Source organism: Limanda limanda, chromosome 4 (assembly GCF_963576545.1).
Source record: "Limanda limanda chromosome 4, fLimLim1.1, whole genome shotgun sequence".
Lineage (NCBI taxonomy): Eukaryota > Metazoa > Chordata > Actinopteri > Pleuronectiformes > Pleuronectidae > Limanda > Limanda limanda.
Genome location: NC_083639.1, coordinates 7,115,692 through 7,143,607, shown reverse-complemented (window position 1 = coordinate 7,143,607; position 27,916 = coordinate 7,115,692). Strand labels below are relative to the sequence as shown.

Below are 27,916 nucleotides of genomic sequence, written 5' to 3'. Positions count from 1 at the left end.
TTGGTCACACGCCGTGTCCCTGCTCCCTTACCTGTGCCTCCTGCTCCACCAGCCACAGGCTCCATGGACTCTTGTGTGATGATCTGGAACATGAAGCCTCAGATGCGAGCGTATCGCTTTGATGGACACAAAGATGGTGTGACTTCTGTTCAGTTTTCTCCCTCTGGCCAGCTGGTGGCCTCCGCCTCCAGAGATAAAACTGTACGTCTTTGGGTGCCCAGCAGGTAAGTTTTTATATGGAACCTTCTGTAAGAAAAATACCACAAATGACATTTCTTCTAACTCATAAAAGCAACAAAATGAGATGATCTTGCCAAATAAAATTCCCCTGCTGCTTCTACCAGCACAGAGGAAGGCTCACGTTGCAGAACACTCACTGCTTTTTATTGTTGTCTTCAATTTTAATGTTGTTTTGGTGTTTGTGTGTGTGCACAGGAAAGCTGAGTCATCAGCTTACAGGGCTCACACGGCTACTGTGCGCAGCGTTAACTTCTCTGGCGATGGACAGACTTTGGTCACAGCCTCTGACGACAAGACTATTAAAGTGTGGACGGTCCACAGGCAAAAGTTCCTGTTTTCTCTCAACCAGCACATCAACTGGGTCCGCTGTGCCAAGTACGATACATGCGCATACATACTGTTTCCACAATTAGCCATCAACTGCTGCTCCAGATATTTAGACTTTACATATACTAAGATTCTATATTTTACGATTCTGAATTGTTTTACACCTTAAATTAATGGACCTACGTGTAATTAATAAAGATGTAGCTGGGCACTTCGCTGAATGTGAGTTTTTGATTTTAAAAATGTATTTCTTGCAGGTTTTCTCCAGATGATCGTTTGATTGTGTCATCCAGCGATGACAAGACTATTAAGTTGTGGGACAAGAACAGCAGAGAGTGTATTCATTCTTTCTATGAACATGCCGGGTGAGCAGTTAAGACCAGGCTGATGTGTGTCTGTGTGGGAGAAAGAGATGCACTAACAACAGAGACCAAGAAGACTCTACATGAATAATGTATAGGAATATATTATGTACTGTAGTAGTATAGGTTATGGGACACTATCACTTCAGATGATTTCATAGTAGTTGTTGTTTTTAGTTCCTCTAGCTGCAGCCAGGACATAGTATTTTAAGTAGACTTCGATTAAATCACATGTTTCAGCAACAACAAGGAAAAGAGGTGACTCCTGATCATACATCCTCTTGTTAAAACACTATTCCTGTTTCAAGTGTTAAACATATTCCAGGTCAAAATATCCTCTCCTTCGGTCTTCCATCAACATTTCAGAAAAAAATGGATTATGTTAGTTCAATAACCTACTGGAATGACTAGTGATAGATCTGTAACAGTTGGACTAAATGCCTTACTACATTATATCTTGTGTTTTTTCTTCCTCTCAAGTTATGCAAACCATGTGGACTTCCATCCCAGTGGAACCTGCATTGCTGCTGCCAGTACTGACAACTCTGTTAAGGTTTGGGACATCAGATCCCATAAGATGCTACAACACTACCAAGGTGAAGCAATGCAATTTGCACACAATCAAAGCATATTTGTAGCTTTATTTATTTTGATTTGAAGTTATTATTTGTTTTAACTAGTGTGCGTTCTACACCTCTCACAAATCTGCTCACCTGTGTACTCACAGTCTGGTGAAGCTTGATTCAATACCAGGACCTGCACTGGAGAATCAGCTGTGCGGGTCCGAATTGCACCAAATTCCACACTGCACGTTGTTTAGCCTTTAACAACACACATGTCAAGTGTGAAGTCGATAAGATAAACCGTTCTCGAGATATACGAGCTACAGACAGACCAAGAGATTTGTGAACTTTTTAGATGGATTAGGTGAGAGATTAAATAGGAAACCACATCTCAGTGAAGACTTGCTATTTGTTTTTTCTAAGGCTCTCAAATTATTCAACCCTGTTGCCTTATACTTAATATATTCATGAAACAACACAAGTGACTTTTTCAGATGGCTATTGTATGCTGGATCACTGCCACGGTAAAGAATGAAGATGTCTCTTTGATGGTTTCTCCTTTTCCCAATCCCACTGGAAAAGCTTATGTGGTCATCCACTCTCACCATCCAATTTCCTTACTACAAATAACTGAAAAAACAGCGAGATAAAATAAAGATTAAAGCTCACGACTAAAAGTGGTAATCGATCAATCAATCAATTAATTCGTCTTGCATATTCAATGAGGCAAATGTTGATGGCTTTCTAAACTGCTGCCCGGCCTGATTGCTCTAATCAGCTCTTTTAAATGGATTTAAGCAGCGAGATCTAATAATGCGTAATCACATCTGTCTGAGGAGATGGAGCATAAAGTTAAGAGCTTTTCCTCTGCCCTCCCCTGCACCAAGCTGCACTTCACATGCTGTACTTAATTATCTATTTAACCAGCCTCAAGTGTTAAACTGTGGATCAAATGTGGTGTGGTTACTGTTGGATACTCACGGGAATTATACGTAATTGCGATAATGGCAAATTAATTTGTGTAATGTAAGGTTAAAGCCTCCTTATTAGCAAAAGCCTTAAAATACTGCCTCTTTAAGGAGTCATGTACGAACAGTCTTTGTCGTCTCTTTTCAGCTGGTTTTGTGTTCATTGAACTACTTTTCAAGGGAAATATTTATTTGTAGTGAGATATCATGCACAGGTCATTTCAGTGTGTTTTACAGAAATAATAGAAGCATAACATGCAAAGAAAAAAAGTAAATGTTATTATGGGACAACAATGTAAAAAGCACAAATTATAAAACTGGTTATGTCTAATTTAAGTGTAAGATTAAGTGAAGGCACAGAATAAGCCATTTCATAGACTTTTCATCCTATTCTTGCAATGAAAGGAACCAGAATGGTTTATGTTTGTCGTAGCATGTTGCGGCCAGCAGAGGGACCGTGTCGCTTGTTGAATGTCTGCTGCTGTCCACATTTATTTTGTTTCTCCTTCCAGAGGTCGTTCACCACATGTTAGAATAACCTCAAGTCTGGATCACTTTCAACAGTACTTTACCGCTCAGTGCCTGAAGGGCTGGATATAGCTGACCTCGTCCTCAGATTTCCTATAAAGAGCGTGAAACAGAAGCAAATTACTGCAAGAATCGATTTAAGTATAGCTCTATATTTTCATAATATTTTAAAGAATATTTATTATATGATAATAACAATGACAATAATAACCTTATTGATACTGCAATTTTCAAAATCCACATAACAGAGTTCATTACAATGGGAGCAAAATAAAACAGAATACTCATCAGATCCTCTTTATTGATTATTTGATATCACACTCAAAACATTATTATCCCAGTAAAAGTCATCTGTAACGATTGGCACTGCAATAATTAGTTGATTGAGCCCTTTGATAATAATACATGATTTAAATAACCAATTATTGTCTAAGTCACCTTTTTCTGTGTGTGTTTCCAGTCCACAGTGGTGTGGTGAACAGCTTGTCGTTCCACTCGAGTGGTAATTTCCTCATCACTGCATCCAGTGATTCCACCATGAAGATACTGGACCTTGTAGAGGGCAAGCTCCTCTACACACTGCACGGACACCAGGTAGATACATACACAAACACAGAAACACATATGTGAACACTGTTAAGTTATCCTACAGGTTTAACTGGTGGTTACCCAGTCGTGATCGTGATAGGTCATGTCTGAAGTGTGTATTTCTGTATTTGTGCGTGTGGACAGTTCTGTGTGTTATGAGTGTGTTTGACATCTCCCTTGTGCATGTTTGAATCTCTGAAGTTTGTGTGTGACTGTGTGCATATGATGCCTTTTTGTATGTGGTGTATTTTAGTACTTGCCAGGCGAGCGGGCGGCCCACTCATGGTGACTCATCTCAGGGTTGTTGGGAGGAAGCAGCACTGTTTGTGCCTCTGTTCTCCTGGATCTTCTCCTCCTCCTCCTTCTCCTCATCCTCCTCTCGGTTTCCGTCCCAGCCTTTTAACACACCTCTTTCGGTCCTCATGTTTCCTGGGGATGTTTCATTGTTGCCACCTTGATTTTCCTCTTTATCGTCGTCTATTTGCACCCACAGTACATCCTCTCTTTCTCCCACATCTGATGTGAATGTTTGGCCCTCTTGGACTAATTGTCTGGATGGCTCACTGACTGTGTCATTTTGTTTGAACAGCTGATGAACTGGCTCGCTGGCTAGTTTGGAAACCGGTAGCTTGCCAGGACCACATTTGGTCCGTCTGTTTATCAATCCCTCTGTACACGCCGCCTGTCACTCTTGTTCAGTCCTTTTCTTTTCTTTTTGTCTGTGTCACCTGTGTTTCTCTCCGTTTGCCAAGACTCATTGTCAGATAACAAAAAAAAGCTATTTTTCCCCTTTCTTTTTCCACACCTCCAAATTTGTCATCTCCTGCATCGTGTCTCCGTTTCTGTTTTTGGCCAAATGGTGACTCCGCCAATCTGTTGGAGCTGGGAGCTCACAGGGTGTTAATTGTCTCTCTAGTCGCATAGCTAGAGATGGAAGAGACCCCCATCTGTTCGATGTGGGTTTATGTGGATTTATGTGTCGGCTTGAACGTGTGTTCTACTGTGTTTGTGTGTTGGTCTATGTGCATGAAATTTCCAATGAGACACACAAGGGCTCTGGGGGAGTGTTTTACTGTTGGATCTGATAAATGTGTTGTTTACTGCGCCTCAGGAGGACCTTACCTGGCTGAACACAATCCTGTTAATCTGGATTTATTTGTCTCTCTGCCCCTCTGTCTCACTACTATCTTTACAGTACGATCCAGGTCTTTTCATGAAACTTAAAAAACACAAGTTAACTCTAGCTCTGAATTAAAATGGAAATAGTTTTCAATACATAAATGTGGTAATAGGGTGGGGGGTCAAAAACTTCTGCCCATAGATGCACTGTGTTAATGGGTGAATGGCATAAAACTGTACTGCATCAAGACTAGAGAAGCTCTATATAAATACAGACCATTTACAGTTCTAGCAAGACAATAGATCTTCAAAATTTTAATCTTTGCAGATATTTCTTTTATTAGGAAAGGTACATGCACTCCATTGAAATTTGCCCCATCTTTAGACTTTTCCTCTTATATCCATCACACACATTACAAAGGAGATGGAGGAGGATAAAGAAGAGAGACATGATTTTATACCAGGAGTCGGCTATAAAGTGTGTTTGACTGGTGTGCGCACACACAGATGTTGATAATGTTGGTGATTTACTGTTGTCAGCCAATATGCATACAAATTACTGGTATAGAGTTTATAGTATTGTAACATTCAAGGTACAGATGAGACACTTCTTCTCTTTTCATATCTCTTAATAGAGACTTTAATAAGCATTTGTTTCTGCACTTCTCTAAAATGTAAGCATTACATGTCTCCATGTTTGCAGCCCCTTTGCAACATGGACGACGAAATAGTATTTCATGTGGAGTAGTGATAAATCTTATTTCGTATATATAACTTTTGTTAGAACTATATTTTATTTCACATGAATAAAATAACATGTTATCGCTTGTATTATTCAAATTTTTATGGAGAACAGCAGGTGGGGCCTGTCTTGTTTCTGTAAAACCTATTTCTCAGTACATGAAACGTGCCAGTTCGGTTCACTGCCCTGTCAGACTGTGTGTGTCTGTGTGTCTGGCCATGGCGAGCGCCAGCCTGGCAGCAGGCATTAGTCAGAGCAGAGACAGAACATGCTGTCTGTCAGACCGCCGCGTTGCCATAGTGACACTGTCTGCTTCTCTCAGGTGCTTCTGGGAAACCATTCCTCACCCAAACCAGCCTGTCTGAGTGCCAGCCACAGGACACGGCTGCTTTTTCCTTCCCAGCAGAGTCCCTGTCCATTTTCTTTCCCTTCCTTTTGTTTGCTCTCTTCTTCATCTTCTCTTTGAACGCAGTCAGAGAGCCCGGGCTGTAACAGTTGACCCTGTTCTGCACTGTGAACAGGAGAAAAAGAATAAACCTCAAGCGTGTGCGATTTCTAAGTTCTTAAAGCCCAATCCTGTCTACGCTGCAGGTTCAAGCGCGCACATTCAAGCACACGCGAGCAGCATGCCAAACTCCTGCCATCCCCAGGTGATCCTTTTTGGCTCTGACCAAGTGTGACCTTACCCCACCTGAGTCTCTGTCTTCTGTTATTGATTGCTCTGCTACAGTCTAGCACAGACGCACACAGACACACTTCTGTTTAGAGCAAGTTCACTTCCCTCACATACTTTAAAGTGTTTCCTAGATTTCATGAGCCACCGACTCAGAAAACCTACCTTTTAAAAAAAAAAAAAAATTGTATTATGTATTTAGTCAAATTATTATGCAGCAGCTCTTGTAAATTACTTGGCAGAGGAAAAACATTTAATTATTGATATTAATCAAGGTCACTGTGTAGAGCTTGAAAATCAATGTATAGACCGAATTCAACACGTTAACGGCACCACTCTCAAAGCTGTTTTCATTTTTAGCACTGCAGTTAATCATAAGGTCTATGAAATGTTAAAAACCAGTAATATAACGAATGTTCATCGCCATTTCCTAAAGGTCAAGGTGAAGTTTTTAAGGTCCGTGTTTTTTTCTCACCAACAGTTCAAAACCCCAACGATATTCAGATCATTTTCACAGACAAAGGCAAGCAGCCAATATCCAACACAGCAGCAGTTTTCTAATGAGTTTCTGATTAATGAGTCTGTCGATTGACTCATCAGTTATTTTCAGAATTTTTTTTAAACCTCAGCCTGAGACTTTGTACTGGCGTGGTACAAATGAGGTTCATGCTTGTGCTTTTGTTCCTTACGATCTGTTTGGCATTGTTCTGAAACTCCAGACATTGCGTCAGTGAGATTGCTTTTTGTCTTCATTTTGAACATTTAGTTTCAGGGTAAGAAAGATAATGCGGAACTGAAGCATAATTCTATTTTTCACCTCCATTCTCCATCTCTTTGTTTGTCTTGCTCTCACTTCAGGGCCCCGTGACCAGTGTGGCCTTCTCCAGGACAGGGGAGTACTTTGCCTCTGGAGGCTCTGACGAACAGGTTAATGACTGATACTTTTTTTCCAACTGATCTTAAAATATCGAACTTCATATTCCCAGAGTTCTTTGACTGCTTGTGTCTTGGTAGCCATAGGTCCTGTGCCTGCCTCATAACGCTATTTCGCCCAACAGGTAATGGTGTGGAAGAGCAATTTCGACAGCATCGACTGTGATGACACCGTCAGCCTACAACATAAAATTACCTCCAGCATTCAGGCACCAACAGCCAGCTCCACGGCTCAGCCCGACTTCAGCATGCATCAACATGTGCTCCGCAGCCAGGTGAGTTTAGACAGCTGGAGACAAACACCATGAACTGACCGCAGGTCTACTTTGATTTGGATCCAGCATATTATCCCTCCTGATCTTTTACATGAATAAAAAATTTTTTAGCCTCGATGCCAACACACACCAGTCAAATAACACACATCCATTCCTTTCCCCATTACTAATGTCCTCAGTTCATTAATTTAATTCACTCTATTTCGAGTTTGTCTGGCCAAACATACAGTTTATATGTTTAATTCAGTTTAGATGAATTACCGATGTAAAATATGTTTTGTCCAATTTTGACGTTTGTAGAGCAGAATTGTTCATATTATGTCAGGGAATGGTAATATGTTTTTAACCCGGACAGTGAAGATACAGTACACACTGTAGGTTGTTGTGCTCCTCTTATGCAGACTTTTTACTCAGATAGCTTTGAAACCGTCTCCTCCACACCTTTCCATCATCAGGAACAGGGTTCTGTGTGGAACCATTTCTGTGACTTTCAACCACAGTCACATCCGCTTCACTGAGTGACTGGTTATCTGTGTGAATGTAAAATAGGAGAAAATGATTGAACTTTTTTCATTTGCTCCACAGCTATTTGTGCCACATGTGAACAACTAAATGCAACAATCTGAAAGTTTGTGCCTTTTATTCCTGCTTTCAAGGGATGTCGCATCTCTACCCTCTCTAGGAGGCTGTTTTCAAAAAAACTGGATTTCTGATGCGGTCAGACATGTCTTTTGAACGAGTTCTGAGAGACCAGGCAGTTTCCTTTAAAAACATATTGTCTCATATTCTAGTTGATTTAGTTGTTTCCAAAGTTTTCAATGTTGAACTATCTGATTTCTAGGCCACGGAGTTCCATAAATGCAGCTGTTCTAAGACCAGTTTAGATCAGACACTTGAGTATGTTACTACAATAACAACCAACAACACACTGATGATTTATATAAACTATGTCTTAGAGTAACTAATAGTGCAGTAAAAATGTTAACTTTACTTTACGTTACTTTGAAGGCGGCTCGAACAAAATCTCTCACTGAAGACTTCAAAATGTTTTGTGAGGGTCACTTAGTTGTTTGGTTTAGTTTGTATGTTCAAACACATGTACACCCACAGATCACTGGAAGAATGAAAGTGCTCACTTTAGCACCAAAAAGACTAATTGAATCATCATGTACACACATTTTCATGCCTGTCTGCCAACTTGGCTGAAAAACAAACATAAAGAGACATGTGCACAGATGCCCCTCAGTACTTCATGCTGCCTGTGTGGCTGGCTTATTTCCTTTTTGCATTTCCTTTATTTGCACTGTAGCCCAAAGCTACATTCTTATCTCACATGCAGAGCGAAAAACATACATAATTTATTCCGATATCTACGCTTTGATACGGGGGAAGTTTTATTTCATCCCTGTGACCACAGACTTTAAGTACTCGTTACTGATGCTCAGTTACTCCTTATATTCATTTATTTATTTATTTATAAATTGATTGATTTATTGTCCTTTACAATCTCATCTGATCGTCTCTTTTTTGGCATTTGCAACTTAATAATACAGTGTCCTTATTCCTAATGTCACTGTAGTACATGTGACACTGCACTTTCCTTAATCCTAATGTGTTTATTACATTTGACATCTAAGAGGTTAAGATAATATTATGTGGGTTAATAAATGACAAAGTCAGTTAAGCTTGAAAAATATGTTCTGATGGAAATCAAGCCTTCCGGACTACAAAGCCCATTTACGTGGCAGCATCGCCTCCATTTTCATGGCAGTAATTTCATCAAACATCATTCTGTTTTTTGTTTTTTTGAAGGGTCTGTACTTTCACTCACTGCTGTGTAAATGTGTCCAGGGAGAAAGAGTAGTTAATTTACTGTCCAACAACTTCCTGTGGCTCCATTAAAGAAAATACAACTTCTCAAAGATTTGAACGATCATACAGTTTCAAAAATCATGGGTTAAAGAAGTTTTTTTTTATATATATATTTGTGATTCAATTCATTGTAATTCAGCCCATTTCTTTGGGTTTATTTCAGCCTTATTCAAGCTGAATGTAATGCCAGATTGAGGTCATTGTTACAGCCACGATGGGTAGCTGTAGGTGTTGGGGACCACCGTCTTGTCAACACGCTCGCTGTACGCTAACATGCTAATTCGATCCACAGTTGCTGAGAACTGTTTACTTGCCGTAGCAACACGCACAGCGAAAGCAATATAAAGTGATAACATTTAATTGAGTGTTTGATTTGCCATGATTAAGTATATTTTCTCCAACAATAATACAAAAGCATGTACACACACACACACACACACACACATATGTTGTCATAGGTCACCTTTACATATTTACAAACAGAGTTTCAGAGGCTAAGTGGGGAACCTCAAGGAAAAGTTTCAATTTCAACCTCTTTGACATCTAGAGTTCTACTTACATCAGCAAGGGCAGAGCTAAGGTCCTCATGCACACACACACACACACACACAAACACACACACACACACACACACACACACACACACACACACACACACACACACATGCACACACTCCTCCTGTCTCTCCTTTCTGTTATCGATCGCACTGTTAGACGTATGCGTCCACCCGCTGCCTTTCCTGATCACTTTATCGGCGATCCAGACAAGCCCCATAATGACTCATAATCAAGTAATTTACGATGGTGTGACATTAAACTGGCATTGAATCTTAATTTCTCTCAAACTCCATCAGGTTAGTTTACGCCTCGAAAACTTCTGACTTATCAGCAAATCCTAAAGAGCATAGTACGTGGTGCAGAGAACGAATCAATATATAAACAAAAACCTAATTTGATTGATGTGGATGAAAAGCAACTATAAAGGGAAAATTCCTCTTGGTCAGACTCATGGATTGTTGTGGTTGCTGGAGTTGCATAACAGCAATAAAATGTTACATCAACGCGTAAGTGAGGAATTACAACCTTTTTCTCACAGAAAACATAATTTGATAATACTCAATCATTTGTTTTAACCTTAGTTGAACCAATGTTTCAAAGACAAATCAGAATTTTTCGACAGTCATCAGTTTTTTTTAAGCATGTGTTGAAGCAGCCATGTGATTATTTCTAGCATCTCCTTTAAATTTACTTAATTTCTTAAAGCCATCTGTGGACCCTGTGGGTTTTGTCTTTTTTCGTGCTGCTGTGTGAAAGATTTGTAAATGGATTTTATTAGCTCCTGCACTTGACAACGTTTATTACAGCCTTGCCTCAAAGGGTGATTATCAAATGGGCAACTGAACCATGTGAAGAGAGATGATGAATGCAATGTTTGAGACATATTCTCTTATTCTGAGAACTGCTGTTCTTGTAAAAACACCACTGAACCCTAACAGCAGTCTGAACCGTCAGTACTAATGGGAAAAAAAACAGCACTTTACATCTGCCGTCGTCCGCTCTCTAAAAGATATGCACTGACCAGACACATGCTCCATATTTTTTACTGTATTACATGTTCTCGGGTTTTACCCTAAGTACCAAATAATCACATTGAACGTTTTTGGCAACGCAGATTCAGGGATCAATATTCTTTAAAGCCTGCGAGAAAGTCCACGTTACTACCAAAGGTAAAATTGCTGTTAAATTGCTGCCATATTCAAGGCTACACCGTTGAAATATAGTCCTCTAGAGTCCTTATATCTCCACTACTGTTTATAAATGAGAACATACTCAGACAGGTTAAAAGGAAAATGTAACATTAAAGGAGAATTATGCTTCTTCAACTGGGGAAACAAAGTTGTTTGAACCAAGCCACAAAACCCCATTCCTGTAAACCGGCAACAGGGGGCGTTCCTGCTTGTTTGCAAAGAGTGAACCAGATGTGCTTCTCTGCTTCTTCCTCTGGTTCTGTTGGCTGCTCGTCCTCTTCCTGATTCTCGTCTTTGAGCTACACCATGATAGTTATAAAACATTAAAAAAAACATCAGACATTTTATTTTGCCAACTTTGTATAAAAATATTTTTCTCTTTATAGCAGCTGTCACATTTGTTCCGTTGAAATTACCGATTTTCATCAGTATAATTGACTTGTTCCACTTTTCCATTACAGTTACACCACAGTCAGAAGAAATTATAAACAATCTCAGAGATATAATAGAGAAATATTGCCATGATATTTTTCTATTTAAATTAGCAAAAAACAATGTTGCTCCTTGTATCACTAATGGTATACCTTCAGGCTATAGACGCTTTGGATTCCACCATATTTCCTCTCTGGTCAACTAGCCCTGTAGTTAGTGTTGTGGGTGATACGTGTTCATGATTTGTGGGGGTTCATTCAGTGCTTATATTCAGATATTAAACAATATTTCTCCTGATTCAGTTACCTTCTGTCAGTTAATGTGCCCATGTGTGTTTTTTGGATGTTGATCATATCTTTCATGATGGCTGGTGCCACTAATCGCCACTAATTTCTAAAACACATCATCTCGTTCTACTGGCAGAAGTGTTTTCTTTCTAAGATGAATATTTTTTGCAATGTTGAAACTACACTTAACTTTGAAATTAATCAGTTTTTTGTGGATTTTCTGGTCTCTGTCAAGTTAAACATTGATTATGATATTTTATACATTGGAATGTGTATTGCACCAAAACGAACTCTTGATAGACAGGAAAACTTGCAGTTAGACAAGAAGTTTAGTCTCATGCCTGTGATGATAACGATGTCGTTTTTCTTCCATGTGGATAAGACAAATGAGCGGTTTGAGGTAAACAGACACACAGGGCTATGAATGCATAATGTGGAAAATTAATCACTGCAAAAGCCACGTGTAAACAAAGTGTTTGTTTTCAATTCCATACCCATTTGAAGTTAATCAAATTTCTGCATAGAGCATTCCTTTCGGTAGACCTTTTCCGTATGTCGTGTGATTTAATGTGTAACATTACTGTGACTAATGTTCCTGTCACCAAGAAATCTTTCTTACTCAGTGGCAGGCAATATCCAAACACATCCTTCAGCTTTAACTGAAACAACAACATCATAAAACATATGGTTAAATGATTTATACAATAATAATAGCTCCAGCTTCCTGACCAAGACCCAAAAGAAGCATGAACTGCTACGAGAACTACTGGCATAATGTTTCAATAATACTGTATCTACTAAAATGACTGATTGTAGGCACACACACTGAGATACACATCAACCTCGTCAACCTAAGTTGTTATTGACATTTGTTTCATCCTCTTCTATAAATCTGAACGTGCAACTTGTTACAGATAAATAATGTTGGCACCTGCACGTGGAAGTGGCAGCTTCCTAGATTGGTCTTTTCATGTATAATTTATCCATCCATAATGTATTATTAATACAGCCCCTTTCATCTCTCATAAAGTCACACACACACGTCTCACACACACACGTGTTGCCTGAGAAAAAGCAGAGAAAGAAATGCTACCAGCTCGTATAAACGTGTTCATTTCCTTCTGTCCTAGAAACAGTTTCCAAGGGTTTTATGCATTTATGTGGAGGGGAAAAAGAGGAGAGGTAGTCTGGTATAGGAAAAGTGGCTCTAATGTGCTGTTGTAAAAGACTTATTTTCAAAGAGGTAGAATATAGTTAACAGGATGTTCTTTGGCGAAATGGAACCATGTAAAGAGTTTTGGGACACGGCTGCCACACATTAAACCAAATACCAGCCTGATGTGGCCTAATTAAAGAGACACACAAAACTAAATGTTAGTCAGTTTACTCTCAAAATGTATATCAGAAATCTGTAACCCTATTCTGCCTTCTGTAATCCTGTTATTACAAATTAACAGTTTGGCAATAAATGCCCCCCAAACCTAACCCTAACCCTTTCTTTCTACTGTTTGCCCTGGCTTAAAGGCATTCTGGGATACATGGTTACCTCAAGTTCTCACAAGTTACCTCCCAAAGTATCGTTGATAATTTGAGTGGGGCAAGAACAGTTGCGGTCATATTGGACTCTACTACTTGTAGGCTTTGAATTGAAGCAGTACTCGGGTTGAGACTGTTGAGATTTCACATGTCTACGAAACTGATAGAGAAATGACCAAGTACATACAATTATAACACCTGGCAACAAATTGAGCACGGTATGATCTCTTCTCTATTCATAATATTTTCCCATTTATCAAGAACAGGATTCAATAACTACAGCTCCCACCACAGCTAAGAATCATGGAGTATGTTGCATATACATATATATATGCTTGTATTTTTCTTTCAGGAAGTACAGTGAGATTTCAGTCTATGATACAAACAGAAATCATAAAACGAATAATACCCGAGACTTGTGGTACCGATGCTGGACTTTTCTCTGTTTTCTAGGTTGTGTAATGTGACCTAGGTGTTAACACCAATCCCTCTCGCTATGCCGAACATCCACTATTACACATTAACGCCTTAGGCTAGAATTCATTTCAACAGGAAGAAATTGACAGTGATGCTGTGTCTGTTCATACAGAAGCAAAGGCCACCCATGTCTGCTGCCCTGTCGGAACCGTATCTACAGGGAATTTATTAGTATCTAAATTGATGTCCTGATCCCTTAACATGCCTGGAAGCTCGCTAATGAGCTGCTGATGATGGGCACTATACCACAAAATGCTGTTGAACACAATAAGCCAGCTTCAAAATGGGGTCTTTGTACCCAGAGACTGAAAATGTGTGGTTCAGTCAGGCTCTCCCTGCTCAGCAGAACCAAGCAAATCTTTATCTACCACTTTTTCATCGAGTGAATATAGACACATAGGCATATATGTGTGTGTTTGTGTACATGTGCATGAGTGCCCACCGTTGCTGACAGGCAGATCAGCTCTCTCTGATCACATCCGCTCTAATCCCTCTATCCCCCCCGCCCTCCAGCCCCCATCCCCTCCTCCCTTCCTGTCTCTAGCTTCACATCTGGGTCTTTCTCCCACTCACGTGTGCAGACAGACGAGCTGCACACTCGCAGCAGGCATCCCTTCGCAGCTCTGAACACACACACACACACACACACACACACACACACACACACACACACACACACATGCAGACACACCACTGCACTGCACCGCTCAGCTTTAGGATGTGGATTGGAGCGAGGGGAGGGGGTTCAGAGACTGCAGTAGCTGTGTGAACTTCTAACTCCTTTACATGTATTTTATTTATTTACAGGAGCTCATATGCCTCCACCACGAGGCTTTACATAACAAACACTTTCCTTAATTAAAGACTGAATCGCAGTGGAAGCAATTACACCAATCGTGGATTGCATTTGACTGTAAACTGCAGTTTCTTATATAGTGTTTGTTGTTGCATGTTTGCATCTTTATGATACTGGTATGGAAAGGCAGGTGGTATTGTTCTAACAGTGGGAGCTGAATCCGTGACAGCAGGGGAAAGAAAGAGCAAGAGAGGGAAAGGCAGGGGGTGTGACAAGGGATTGTGGAAGACGAGATAGAAATGGAGTTAAAGAGGCACTAATGGTCTAGTGGAGCGAGAGAGCAACGGGTGAAGATTGAAAGGTAGTGAAAGCGGAAAAACAGGGTGAGCACGTGAGGGAGCCGGGCCAAATAAGAACACAGAGCCATGGAAAAAAAATCAGGATGGGAAGCAGAAGAAAGAGAATAAAAAAAAGACTAATCTGAAAGCCATTACCAGACACCTGTTCATCCTTGTTATACCAAAGACTCTACCAGTACTAAGTGCTAAATCAGTCTGACAAGCTAAAGCAGTGCACTAACTGAAGTGCAGAAGAGAGATAACTATGACCTGTACCGATAAGTTTACTGAGTCGTATAAGGACTGGTACAACTGGGAGATAGATACAACACAGTCAGAGATAGATAGCTGCTGATTCAACTTGGCACCTAGATGTTTGTGACTTTGAGTGAGTGAATGTTGAAATTTTGATGTAGAGATTGGTCGGGATTAACAATAGTTAGACTTGATGTTTATTTTAAGGTGGCAGACCAAACTGATGTTAAAACAGATCTAACTGATGGAAACTGATAGATTGTAAAGAAAGAGACGAGATTATCCTGCTCTTTGTATAATACTGATAAAGACACAGGCCATTTGATTCTGTAAACATTGAACATGTTATATAAAAGTTTTTTTTCCTTCCATAAAACCATATAAGTCAACAGACACATGCATGCATTACCCACAGCAGACAGTTTATCTTGTTATCATAGAAAAGGCACAGGAAACCTAAAAACTGAAACAGCTACATGGAGTTCAGACATCATTTGATTATTTACACCTGTGTTTTGCGGCCCCTCTGGGGTTTCAGGATGAATTCAGGAAAAAAATTAGCTTGGCAGATGTTTGCCGTTACATGAGGTTGAACTTGGCCCTTCAACTATTAGCACATCACCCTGCTGCTGCTGTAGTATGAGTGATATAATATATTAATATAACGAATCAGTGTCAGTCCTGTATTACCTTAATATTCTTGATTGTCTTTATTTCATAAGAATTGTTTGAGGTGATTTTCTCTTCAGTCTGGTTCAGATACAACCAACCTTCCCTCGTACTCAGAACCAACCTTGATAAATACATTAGCTGCTGAAGCACATTAGGGAAATTTCATATTTCACTTCACTTCTCTTCTCTTCTCTTCACTTTCCTGCTTAATTCTCCGAACATCTCAAGCAGGCTCCTTCTCCGTGTGAAAGTGTGTAGCTAGACGAATGGTTGTTCATGCAGCTTGCAGGATGTATTGACGGCCGGCTGTGTCAGTCCAAGAGTTTAATTTGGGCCTCAGGAAATTTTCCACTGTTGGTTTTTCCACTCCAGGTGATTCATTAGGAGGGCGGTTACAGTGTGTGCTGTGTTTGCTTGAGCATGTGTGGACACTTAAGCATATCAGGGTTTTCCCTGGCCCCACGTAACACTACTACGGGACAGGACGTGTTGAGTTTGCAGGGCTATATATTGTTTAATCATTGTCACATTGTCAAAGACGCTATGTAATAAGCCAAATTAGATGCTCAATGGTATAGTCAGTGTATTTTACTGCATAATTGCTGATGACTGCTAGGATGATTACTTTTATGACTTATCTGGAAGACAGTTAGTCATGATGATAAAATTTAATTGTGATTGTTAAGCATACATTGAAAAAATCTTGTTGACTTATGGAAAATGTTTAATCTAACAGTGTGAATCGGGTGGATAATCCTTTTTCTATCGAGGGCCATTTCAGTTTTTATGACATCCTTTATTCAGACAAAAAATAACTTCCCCAAACAAATCCTCAACTTTGGTAGTGCCATGCATTGTTATATAGAGTGCCCATTCTAGAGCTTTTGCACCACAATGGCTGATTACATAGGTCAGAATTTGAATATAGTCTTTCATTTATATATTTTGAATCTTGTGGAATTGCCAATGACAGTGTTTTGTGATTACACAGTTCTAGTTAATGTGTATTATTGTATTGTTTTCTCATGTTGTTTTGGACATTAAGGTGTTGCATTACACCATCCGCACTTCTCTAATATACTCCACCTGTTGAATCCACTTATTTTATTGTCTGAGATATTTCCTCATTAAATCTAAATATATTCTATCACAAAAAAATGTACAAATCTAAAATATTTAATAAATTATTAAAATATAGGCCATGAGGAGTGAAGTGCTATTAGTTATAGTGCTGTAATTATGATTGTGTACAAAGATGCACTAACACAGATTCTTGAAAAGAAAATTCCCATGAAATACCCAGATTTTAGAGTCTGGTGACACAGCTGAGGCTTTAGTGACAGCTGCACAAAAACTGATGTGCACAATGTCATGGATACACTTTGATTTTGAGAAAAAAATACTCTTGCTGAGTGTTTGGACAATTTCTTTCCTCTTAGAAAAGTTAGAGCTAACACCTCTGTTTGCTCAGTCTAGGCATGCACCGTGCACTGAGACAATATTGAGCGCAGAACCGATTGCAACTTGGCTGCAACATATTTGAGGGCAATGAGTTCAGGTTCTGCCATTTTCTGCCCCAGTATACTATTGATTCTGGCCCTGTCATCTCCTTTCCCCATATTACACATTCTGGCAGAGTTTGCCTTTCTACAACCAACCTTTATACTATCTGATTCTTTGTCACTTTCATGCAATATCCAAAGGCTACGGTTTTACACTTCTTTGCTCATGTATTTTATTATTGTTTCAGTCACTGATTGCCACGTTTAGTGAAATGTATTTCCATGAAAATTATGTTCTCTTTATTTTCTTGTTTTGCCAGAAATCACAAAAAAGTACGATGATTTTCCAAGAAACATGTCACAGCACAATGTGTGTGGCTGCTGGGAACCGCTTCCCCTTTTATTGTGTATTTATTACTTATTGTCTGTGGCGCCTGCTGATGGTTATTGGATGTTGCATTCAATCAGAGACACACTTATACACACACACACACTTTTTTAACAACTAGACAGAGGGCTTCAAAAACAAACAGAAAAATTAAGAAAAGTATAGAAGTGTGCTCACGGCTCACATAGACATGGCGATGGAGAAATGTGGTCACTGACGCTCATGTGTTTATGTCTCATTGAATTAATCACAACACACGCAGACTGAGTGGCAACTTGTGTGTGTGTCATGCGTGTGTGTTTGTGTGAGACTGATTCAAAATGATGCCTCCTTTAGATTCCATATACTTTCTCAAATCAGAGTAACAAGCTCCTTCACTGAAAAACAGATCATCCAAGCAAGTAGATTGGTTTCCATTTGCTGGGCACATTTAAGGTTCTATAAGAAAAGTGAATAGTTAGTATATGGCTGAAAAGTCAATCGATCTGTTGATGGAAGGTAAATAGAAAATTAGGGTTTGAAATCAATTCAGCACCAGGTCCAGCTTCTCAAGTGTAAAACATCTGTGTCTTATGTTTATGGTTAATATTTGGCCATTTCTGACAGAAAGGCAACTGCAATTATAATTTGGTGAAAGTTATTTTGATTTTATTGTCATAGTCATTTTCCATACAAACTATTGGACATTTCCTCTCCAGTATTATGCTTATTGAACATTAAAGCCAGTCCTTTGGCAGATAGTCAGTCAGCAGAGTTCCCAAACACTGACACATGCCAGAATAACTGTTTTCGTTGATTGTGCTGTTTGTTTATTGTTTTACTTGTTCATGAAAAATAAAGCAAACATACATTTGAAGAAAAACACAAACTAGGCTAATTTTCCCAGGGGTGGTCAAACTTTTGATAATAACTATGTTAATGACACACTGCTTTACAATTGAGATGTTCTTTTATGGATACCATGTTCTAAGTGAAACACTTCCGACCCTATCTGAATTTGAACAGCTCTAGACCTTTCATCCTCTCTGTTTTCAGACCTGTGACCCGTCAGAAGATTTTAACAGACAGGATTTCCAAACGGCCGCCCATCCCCAGAGCAACAGTCGCAGCAGCATCCACAACAAAGCGGCTCAATCCCACACCCACAGAGATCCCACCTCGTCCTCCACCCATCAGACACAGACCCCGGGTGTACCGCAGAATTCGTCACATGTTCAAGAGCAGTCCCAGGCCTCAGATGGAGGGGTCCACCCTGGTCTAGCCAGCACTCTGGAACACATCATAGGTCAACTTGATATTCTCACTCAGGTGAGTGGAATTATAACAGCATACACCTTACTTTTCCTCTGCCTCCCACCCACACTGTTAAGAACACAAGCTTCCTTCATTTTTTAGCCTGTGGGCCAGAGATACACAGAGACACAAACATACTAAAAACAGAACCACCTGTTCTCTGCTGTTTGAACTACATTAGACGGAGACAACAAGTCATGGGCATGTGTGTGTCTCTCTTTAGTGTACTCTACACTTCACATTTATAATAAATTCCTTTATTTTATCAGGAAAAACTTTCTACAGATGGTAGTAAACATGAATATAAAATGTCCATCTAAGTATTAATTGTAACGCTAAATTGCACCGACACTTCAATCTTTTATCACGTGACATCAATCTACTGGACGTGTGTTAACCTAATGTCCTTTGGTTAATTTGGTTATCGCCACATCATTGTACAATTATTTGTTTTTAGAACTTCTCCTTTTTCGTGTCTTGACGAATCCCAAATCATTTTATTGTATGTTTCCTGTAATAACATGCAGATTTGCTAACTATATTAATGTCATGATTCAAGTTGAGACATTACATCGAATTGACACGTTCTAATCTTTTTTTAATCTTACTTTATATTCTTAATCATGATATAATCGAATAACACTAAATCGGATATTGACACACTTGGGACCGAAAAAACTGTTATTGTCTTTATCCATCATGGATGTCATGATAGATGTACACAAACACACTCTCTCACGAACGCCCCCACACACACACACACATTTTTCTGGTTTCCTTGCTTGTGTTGAGAAGCAGTAAATGAAACTGAACACTTTCTGCAGATGATTAAAAGCCATGGAAGAATCGCCCGATTATTTTATACTTGTTGTAGTCACTGGCCATTCCTGGTTTAATCACATAAACCCACATTTTTGACGTCAATTCAAAGTTGTATACCAGCTGGGGGGAGGGCAACATTATCATGTAATTGCTGCATGTTCTGTCCCGAGTATTAAGTTTAAGCTTGTTAAAAGAATGACCGAAAAATGAATCACAAGATGTGTGATGTTTTGCCAGGAACAGTTCTTAGACGTCTAATCTCAGGGCAGCATCCATGATCCGGTTCTCGCCTAATACCAACAGCTTCTTGCACAAATCTTTGTTCTTTATTGAACTGAGGATCTGCGTGTTTCTTTGAATTATGTGTGCTGTTTGTCCATTAAAAATTGATACCTCACTTTAAAGTTACAACAATACACATTTACTGTTTTGTGTTCTTGCTTGGTATGAATACCACAGCACTAAAGGACTTTGTGAGACATACACTTACTGTAAAATAACTCTGCCCAGGCACAGCAAATAATAAATATACATCATCTATAATATACAGTGATAGGAAATATGGCGTTGCAGAGATACACACAGAGAAACAGTCTTGATCAAGCTGTGGTCCAGCATGTGGGAGCAGTCAGTACTGGCCCTGGGCAGCCAGGCATCTTACTAAGCTCTCCCAGGGTGGGGGTGCCAGCCTCTGCCTTTCAAGCCCCACGTACCCCAACCCTGGTCCCAGATGGACAATCTGCATCTGGTTCGAACCGTCAAGTCTTTGATTAACAGGTTTCATTCTGCGATGGTAGATTCATGTATGGTATATTTTTAAGGTTAGGTCAATAGCCTGAGAAAACAGGTAGATAACTATGTGAATGCAAACTTCTGATAGCAATGGTTAATTTGCAGTAGTGTCATTGAAAAAGCACTGTACTTCCCATTTAGTTGTGTCATACCCGTGCGTCATATCTTTTGTGGCTGTCATCCGTTTTTTGCAAATTTGCTCCAAGTCTTTTCTTTTGTTGGTTAAACCACCCGACTATCCACAAGGTAAAACTGTGCTGGAAACATCTATTCTCAGTGGGAAGTCTAAGATACATTTTCCTCGAAAGTACCCACAACTTAGTTTGCCTTGCCTCATTTAAAAACACCTTGCATCTGTTTCTGCCTTTTCCTCCCTCCTGTTCACTGTGGACTTTGACATTGGCATGAAAAAACCTCAATGACGAGCAAAGTGTGTTTCAAGGTCGGGAGATTATACAAGAAAACAATTAGAGTGCTTCTTGCGCTGGTTGTTGCACTGCTGGAAAAATAGGACCCATAGACATATCAAATGAAAAGGGAGAAAAACTAATAAGCAGAGAAAAATACTATAGAAATACTGAGAAATGAAATGAAAGTCTCTATCTTAAAGGTTACCTTGGGGAGTTGTTTAATCTCTGATCTCTTGATTATGAATGAATTCACAACTGTTTGACTTGTGCTGTGTGTGACACAAGTTACACTTTTGGCAACGACTGCACATTACTCCGCTGATCTACAGGTGGAGATGAGACGTTTTTTTCAGAAGGTTTTATGTCTCGAAAGAGTTTTGGTGCTGGACACTAGAAAACTCCACAGGGCCTTTAATTCCCTACCTGTCTAAAGGGAAGGACATGAAAATATATCCTGTAGAAATCCTGTAAAAATCAATATCTGTAAAAATGCCGCAAATAACAAAGCAGGCACAGGATCTGACACCTTAGCACTGGCTGGTCAGCATCTGATCTGTTTCATACAGGTTGAAGAATAGTTATTAAAATGGTTTCTATTGTACACAATGTGGTTTAGACCCCGTTAGTCACATTTGATTTGTATTATACTATGGGAATCAGCATGTAACAACTTATTCAGACAACTGGAAATTTAAATAGTTATGTAATATAGCACAGTACCTAAGAAACAGTGCTTGATGAAGCACAAAGTTGTCTCTGAAATCCAAATCCTAAATTGTCTGGAACCTTAAACTGTTTTGTGCTTTATTAAGCTTTCCAGGCAAAGTGTACCCCATGATGTATTATATCCCCTAAAATACAGACTTCATAAAACACTTACTTTAAATACAACCCTGTAGAAGCATCTGTCAGACTTTATAATACACTCGTGCAGGTTTTTAAAGCACCACAAAGTGTGAGGAGACTCCAGCTAAAATCGTGCTCTAATTTCTGGCTAATATGGAGGCTTAAATTACCGCTGTGCCCATCCTCTGGAGATTAGGCTGACTAAGGAACGTTATTTATTTCTGCACTATATTCCTGCTCCTTTTATGCGTCTTTTCCGCAGCATTATTTTTCAGTTTTATGGCTCTTTGTAACCCTAATAGTCGAGGAGACTGAGAGGTAAGGCGATGAATTATTCAGTGTTCAAACGGAGTCTTCCAAAGCCACAGTTTGCTGTGTGAGCTTCTTTTCGTGTCTCTAACTCCCCAACCCTCATCCGCCCATAACCGTTTTTTTTCCATGTTATTATTCATTGCTCTTACATATGAGCCTGCAGTCCGGACACGTACCCCCTGGCTCTGCTCAGTTTAATTTACTAATTCTAGTGCAGTATCACCCTTTCTTCCTCCATATACCATGGGCCACGAGTTCGCTTAAGTAGAGTTTGTGACATTTCTCTGTCACATAGCTCACGAGAGAAACCGTAGTAGAGAGAAAGTGCTGCATTTGAATTCACTCTTCGAAAACAGCCTTGCCGTCTAACTGCCAAATTATGCAGCAGCAACTCCACCTTTTCTGCTTCAACCGTGTTTATGTGACAATAGATATGATAGATACAGACTATTCCACTGAATTCATCTTCCTAATAGAACAGCTGGATGTGGAAGTGCAAGGAACGTGGCAGAGAGTAAAGAAACATTGATGTGTAGCTTCTACGTTTTTCTAAAAAACCCGAAACTGCTCGCCGACCAAACGTTCTTTGAAGGATTGCAAAGTTTAAAAGGTGTTAAGGATTTAAAGAAACTGGATAACTCAAGTCACTTTTAGATGTGAGATTTGAAAGAACTGACGCCACCCATCCTCAGCGCCACTTTGTCCTCCTCTGACGTATTCCGCTATTGTAGCGAGGGTCATACCAAAGCTATGAGACTTTGTAACACAGGCCAGTAACGCTCGGGGCGATGGAGAGTATAATGTGTTCTGGGGAGAAAAGAAAAACAGCTCACTCTATTTTAAGGAGCATACAGGTTTGGTTTCTACTCCAGATGAAAAGTATAGGCCCGTATAATGTTGCCGTTGCCTGGGGACACGTGCAGAATCAGACACACACCAACCCCAATAGCTGGCTGAGCAGAGGACTGGGGAGCCATATCGGGTTGGTAAGACAAACAGGGTAGTATTGATCTAGAAAATGGAGACAGGCTGACAGAAGGAGAGAAAGAGGAAATATAAGACCTTTCTTTCCCATGATGCACGAAATAGCAGGAGATGTTATCTGGCTCGGTGGCTCTAAAGAAAACACCCCTCGCTCACACTTTGTTGAATTCATTGTTGTGCGATGTGTATGTTGGACTATGGGATTATCTGATTCAAAGATTGGCATCACTTCCTTCTTGATTACAATGTTGGTAGAAGTGCAGCGTGTTTGAATGATTTACAGACATTTCTGATTACTAGATTTGCGGAATAATCTGTTGAGGGCTGAACTGAATGCAGAATTTCTTTCTAGATGTAAAAATCTCTTTCAAAATCCAACTGACTGTAGCTAAAGGAAAAAAGGGTATTTTATTTCAAACTTGTGTGGTTTATTTGATATTTCAGTTTTTCGTGGACTATCACAAATACGATTTCCCACAAGGCCGGTATGTCTGTGTGCTGGTTGAGCATCACATCATGATGGATGTGAAGAGTCTACGAGCGAGTGGAGGGGTCACGGCTTGTTCAGACATGTCTGTGATAACAACGAGACAGAGAGGAGTGAACAGGGGGAGACAGACAGAGACACAGATTACAAGATGGATTGATGAGAGAAATAGAAGATGGAATAGAAAAGAGCATTGCTTACATGTGACATAATAACTTTTGATCTCCATTCAAATGGATCTTACATGGTGAAACGTTGATGGATAGGTAAAGTGGATTTGGAATGGATGAATTTGGTCCAAAACCTAAATTACATCTGTATTGTAAATGTTAGAATGAAATTGTAGAATTGACAAAATACTTAAAATACCCAACTGAGTCCTTTAACCTGAATATCCACTGCTTGTACAATTTGTTTTATTGCTCCACTCTTGTATTTTACTTTGTCCCTTTCTCTGTCTTTTCAAATGATCAAAACTATAGAATTTCGAGAGGCCTTAAGAAATAGAGCAGTGACTTGAACTTTTTCAACAGATGATATTATTATAAGCGCTGGCCTGGTTGTATCAAGTGACCTTTAATTGATCATAAATAGAGACGTTCCTGGAATAGAAAGGAAACAGGATCCTATTCATATCATATTATAAGACGTGCATATCATGTAATGGTGTTGAGTTACCCATCATGTAGCTGAGATGAATTAACCTATGAATGGTTTCTTTTCCATTGTTGACCTGAAAGCTTGTGAGAGACGATGACTTCTGAGGTAAACTTGTGAGTCCGCACAGGACAGAACATTTGAGACACAGCAGCAATTCAAAGTGCTTTACGTTAACATATGTAATTTATAAAAGAGAGGAAACAAAACAAACAGAGACAAACTGTTGAATTACAGTAGTTTTAAAACATTTTAAAACAGTGTAACATCTTTAAGTGGCATCAGGAAATTCAATGGAAAGCTGAAACGTTTTAAACCTTCATTTATAAGTGAGTTGGGACATAAATACTACAGGTCAATCCAGAGAGCATCATCTGTCATGGGTTGATATTTCTTTACCCTTTGGTTGTTCCAGTTGTAAACAAAATATATTCTGCGAAGACAAACTATCCCAAACTGCTCACGAGCTGGAGCTGTGTTTGTCACGACGCAATATTAGCTCAATATTAAGCAATTATGTCAGAGATGCAGAGGGAGCTGTTGCCACTTAAGTGTCTGCAGAAGAAGACTCATTTAAATTACTGCCTATTCCCTGAGGATGCTCTGGTGTGGAGATATTCTCTCTGGTTAATAAAACTATTGGAAACTGCCAAGAGATGCATGTAGAGTAGAAATGTTACCTCCAGATTCCTTCATCAGTTCCCTTTTGCGTTGGAGAAATTTGGGCCCAAAGCCGTTTTCAGACATGACCCACAGTTCGCCTTTATCACAGACACGTTCACAACATCAACAAAGTCTACACATTATTAGGGTGAGAGGTGGAGCAGCCGGGTGCAGCAGGCAGAGGCAGGAAGTTGCGTATTAATTCCAATTTTTCATTTTTGCGTCTGTCGCGTGTTAGAAGCAATATCAACCAATCCAGTGGCCAACTCCTGCTGTGTCCTCATATCGGATTCTCCCGACTTTCTGCGATATACTAGGTGGACTGGGTGAGAAAGTCCTCAGATAATCCAGAGGCTCTCAGGTTCACATTTTTCCCTCCTCTGGAGAAAGTGTGGATAGTCTCTGGAGTTCAGTGCACATCTGAAAGCAGCGTTACACAAGTAATGTTAACTAGTTAGCAACGGACCAGTCATCACCTCACAGACACATGAAATAAACAAGTGCTACACAAACATGACCGATTTATTTTTGGACTGTCAAAGCTTCAGGCGTGTTTATTCAGCCGTGTTGCAGCCGTCTGCCACCAGGGGCAGATCAAGATGTTTGGGCTCCACTTTTGGGAGCTGTCATGTTGTCCTTGTGTATTTACTGTCACTGCTTTAGACCCATCTCCTTGTGTATTATTTTAGCCTCATAATTATAACTACAAGCCAACATCTAACTCTATAAAGTGTTGCTATTCATTAACAGATTAATCACAGAATCATTTTGCATCAAAGCAGGACTCTATGCTTCTGTTTCATGATGAAGAACCGCTCCAGTCCGTCCGCTCACATGGCATTTATTGCTGTTGAGGATTTGTAAATAAAATATCCTTCTAAAGACCATTATGCTGCCGATACAATTAACGTACTCAATCCTCCTGCTTGGATCCGGTGATAAAAGGCTCATTTAGTCGTCCTCTCAACAGACGGCTCGGTCCTCGGTGATCGGTTCATTCAGACAGCGACGTCAGGGAAAATTACACCTGGAGGCTCGTCTGATGAGCAGGCAGAGATGACACGCTTGCTCAAATGAACGAGCCCAAGTGACATAACAAACGCTGCACTGTCGGAGGATGCTGAGAGGGAAAGTATGTCGCTGTGTGATCTCACTACCCACACACGCCGGTCCTGTGTCGGAAAGTGACTTTCTTGTGCTCTTTGTGAGCGTAAGTGTGTTTATGCAACTGTGTGTGAGAGAGAGAACAAGGAGAACAAGAGAGGGTGCGTGCCAGACACAGAGACTCTGCTGTTTTCGGCTCAGCCAGCAGATCTCGCTACGATAATCAGCTGGATTGTGTTGCACGCACAACATCTGTCCCGAACACACACTAACTGCCTCTTTCACACACACAAACACGGCCATTATGCAGTCATTACTGTCAGGCTGATGCTGTGCAGCCCTCTCTAACATGCTCTGTCTCTCTCATCCATCTCCTTCCTTCCCCCTTCTCCCTCTCTCTCTTTTCGTCTTGTTCCTCTCCTCAATCCCCCCCCCCCCCTTTTCTCATCCAGACGGTTTCAATCTTGGAGCGGCGGCTGACGCTGACTGAGGACAAGCTCAAGGAGTGTTTGGAGAATCAGATGGAGATCGGTCTGCAGCTCCAGAGACGACAGGGGGAGGAGGAGGTCTAAAAGATGGCGGCATCACGGCGAGGTTGAGCTGCGGTGGGAGGGGAAGTGGGGTCACATCCTCACATCCTCCCCCGAAACAGAAACTAACATCATTGTTGTTAGATCAAAGTCAAATGTGAGATGAAAGTTCACAGACAGGCGTGAACAGTTGAACTGACCGGACCTTAAACGCACCTTGAGCCCGAGTGCTGATTTACTGTGTGTGGTTATTTTGCTCAGAGATATCAGGAGTGAAGGAGGTGAATATTAGAGAAGTTGTTCCTCTACAACAGTGCTGAGAGTGCAGTCCCCGTTTCTGCTGACGAGGGACCTGCTGCTACCAGTCACCGTGGGTGTGTGTGTGTGTGTGTGTGTATACAATGGCTGCCTGTACAAAAGTGTAGACACACGCAAGAGACTTTGTTACTTGCCTATGCACTGCACACGCTCGTTTTTGTGTGTGTGTGTGTGTGTGTGTGTGTGTGTGTGTGTGTGTGTGTGTGTGTGTGTGTGTGTGTGTGTGTGTGTGTGTGTGTGTGTGTGTGTGTGTGTGTGTGTGTGTGTGTGCCCGTGTGTGTGCCCGTGTGTGTGCCCGTGTGTGTGCCCGTGTGTGTGTGCGCAGGCTGGCACAGGACGACACTATCTAAATGATTTATTTGCACTCAGGCCAATACATTGATTTTAAATTGCCGACAGAAACTCAAAGCCTTTTTTTTAATCCGCCTGATATTGACCTTATTCACTTTGTTGCCTGCAGATACTTTTTTAGGTTTTTGTTGATTCCCCTCACAAGTAAAGGTACCCACAGTTTCAGACCTAGTAAAGCATCACTGCAGAGGCAACACCGTGCCTTTACTTTGAAACTTCTCTGTCAAATGGTAACTTTCAGGCAGTTTTTGAAGGATTGAGCTGGTGATGTTCTTTATTTTTCTCATCGTCAACAAATCTCAAAGACCAAAACCAACATTTCATTTGAGCCAAATCCTGATGTATCAGTCAGCTCCACAAAAACAATTAAAAGCACTCCTCACCATTTATGACAAGTTCCTACACTACAGGGGAACTGCAGTTTATTGTGAGTCATTAATATGCACCGGTCAATACCAGGGATCAACAGATTCCATTTGTTCCGCATAACTAATCCACATTGTCTGTGTCATTTTAAATATTGTATTTTCAGCAGTTCTCTTCACCTCAAGCCAGTGTATGGGTTTTAGTGATATCCCTGGCCTCATGGTTCATTACATGGAAATGTATATTTTATGGAAAACATTTAAAATTCTGAAATTTTGACCGACCGCAATCAATACAGACAAGTTTGAATGGCTGCATCCAAAATGTATATTTTGAAATAAACTTTACTTTGAATAACGT

General features: G+C 40.2%; 1 protein-coding gene across 1 annotated transcript; it reads left to right on the top strand.

The window, feature by feature from the left end:
- Positions 1 to 52: 52 nt before the first annotated feature.
- On the top strand, positions 53 to 26,563 carry poc1a (POC1 centriolar protein A). Its single transcript, XM_061070516.1, has 9 exons — positions 53 to 224; positions 436 to 615; positions 825 to 932; positions 1,410 to 1,525; positions 3,449 to 3,582; positions 6,969 to 7,037; positions 7,169 to 7,318; positions 18,657 to 18,929; positions 26,444 to 26,563. The coding sequence occupies exons 1-9, from the start codon at positions 64 to 66 to the stop codon at positions 26,561 to 26,563; spliced, it is 1,311 nt and encodes a 436-aa protein (XP_060926499.1). The 5' UTR covers positions 53 to 63.
- The last annotated feature ends 1,353 nt before the right edge of the window (positions 26,564 to 27,916 follow it).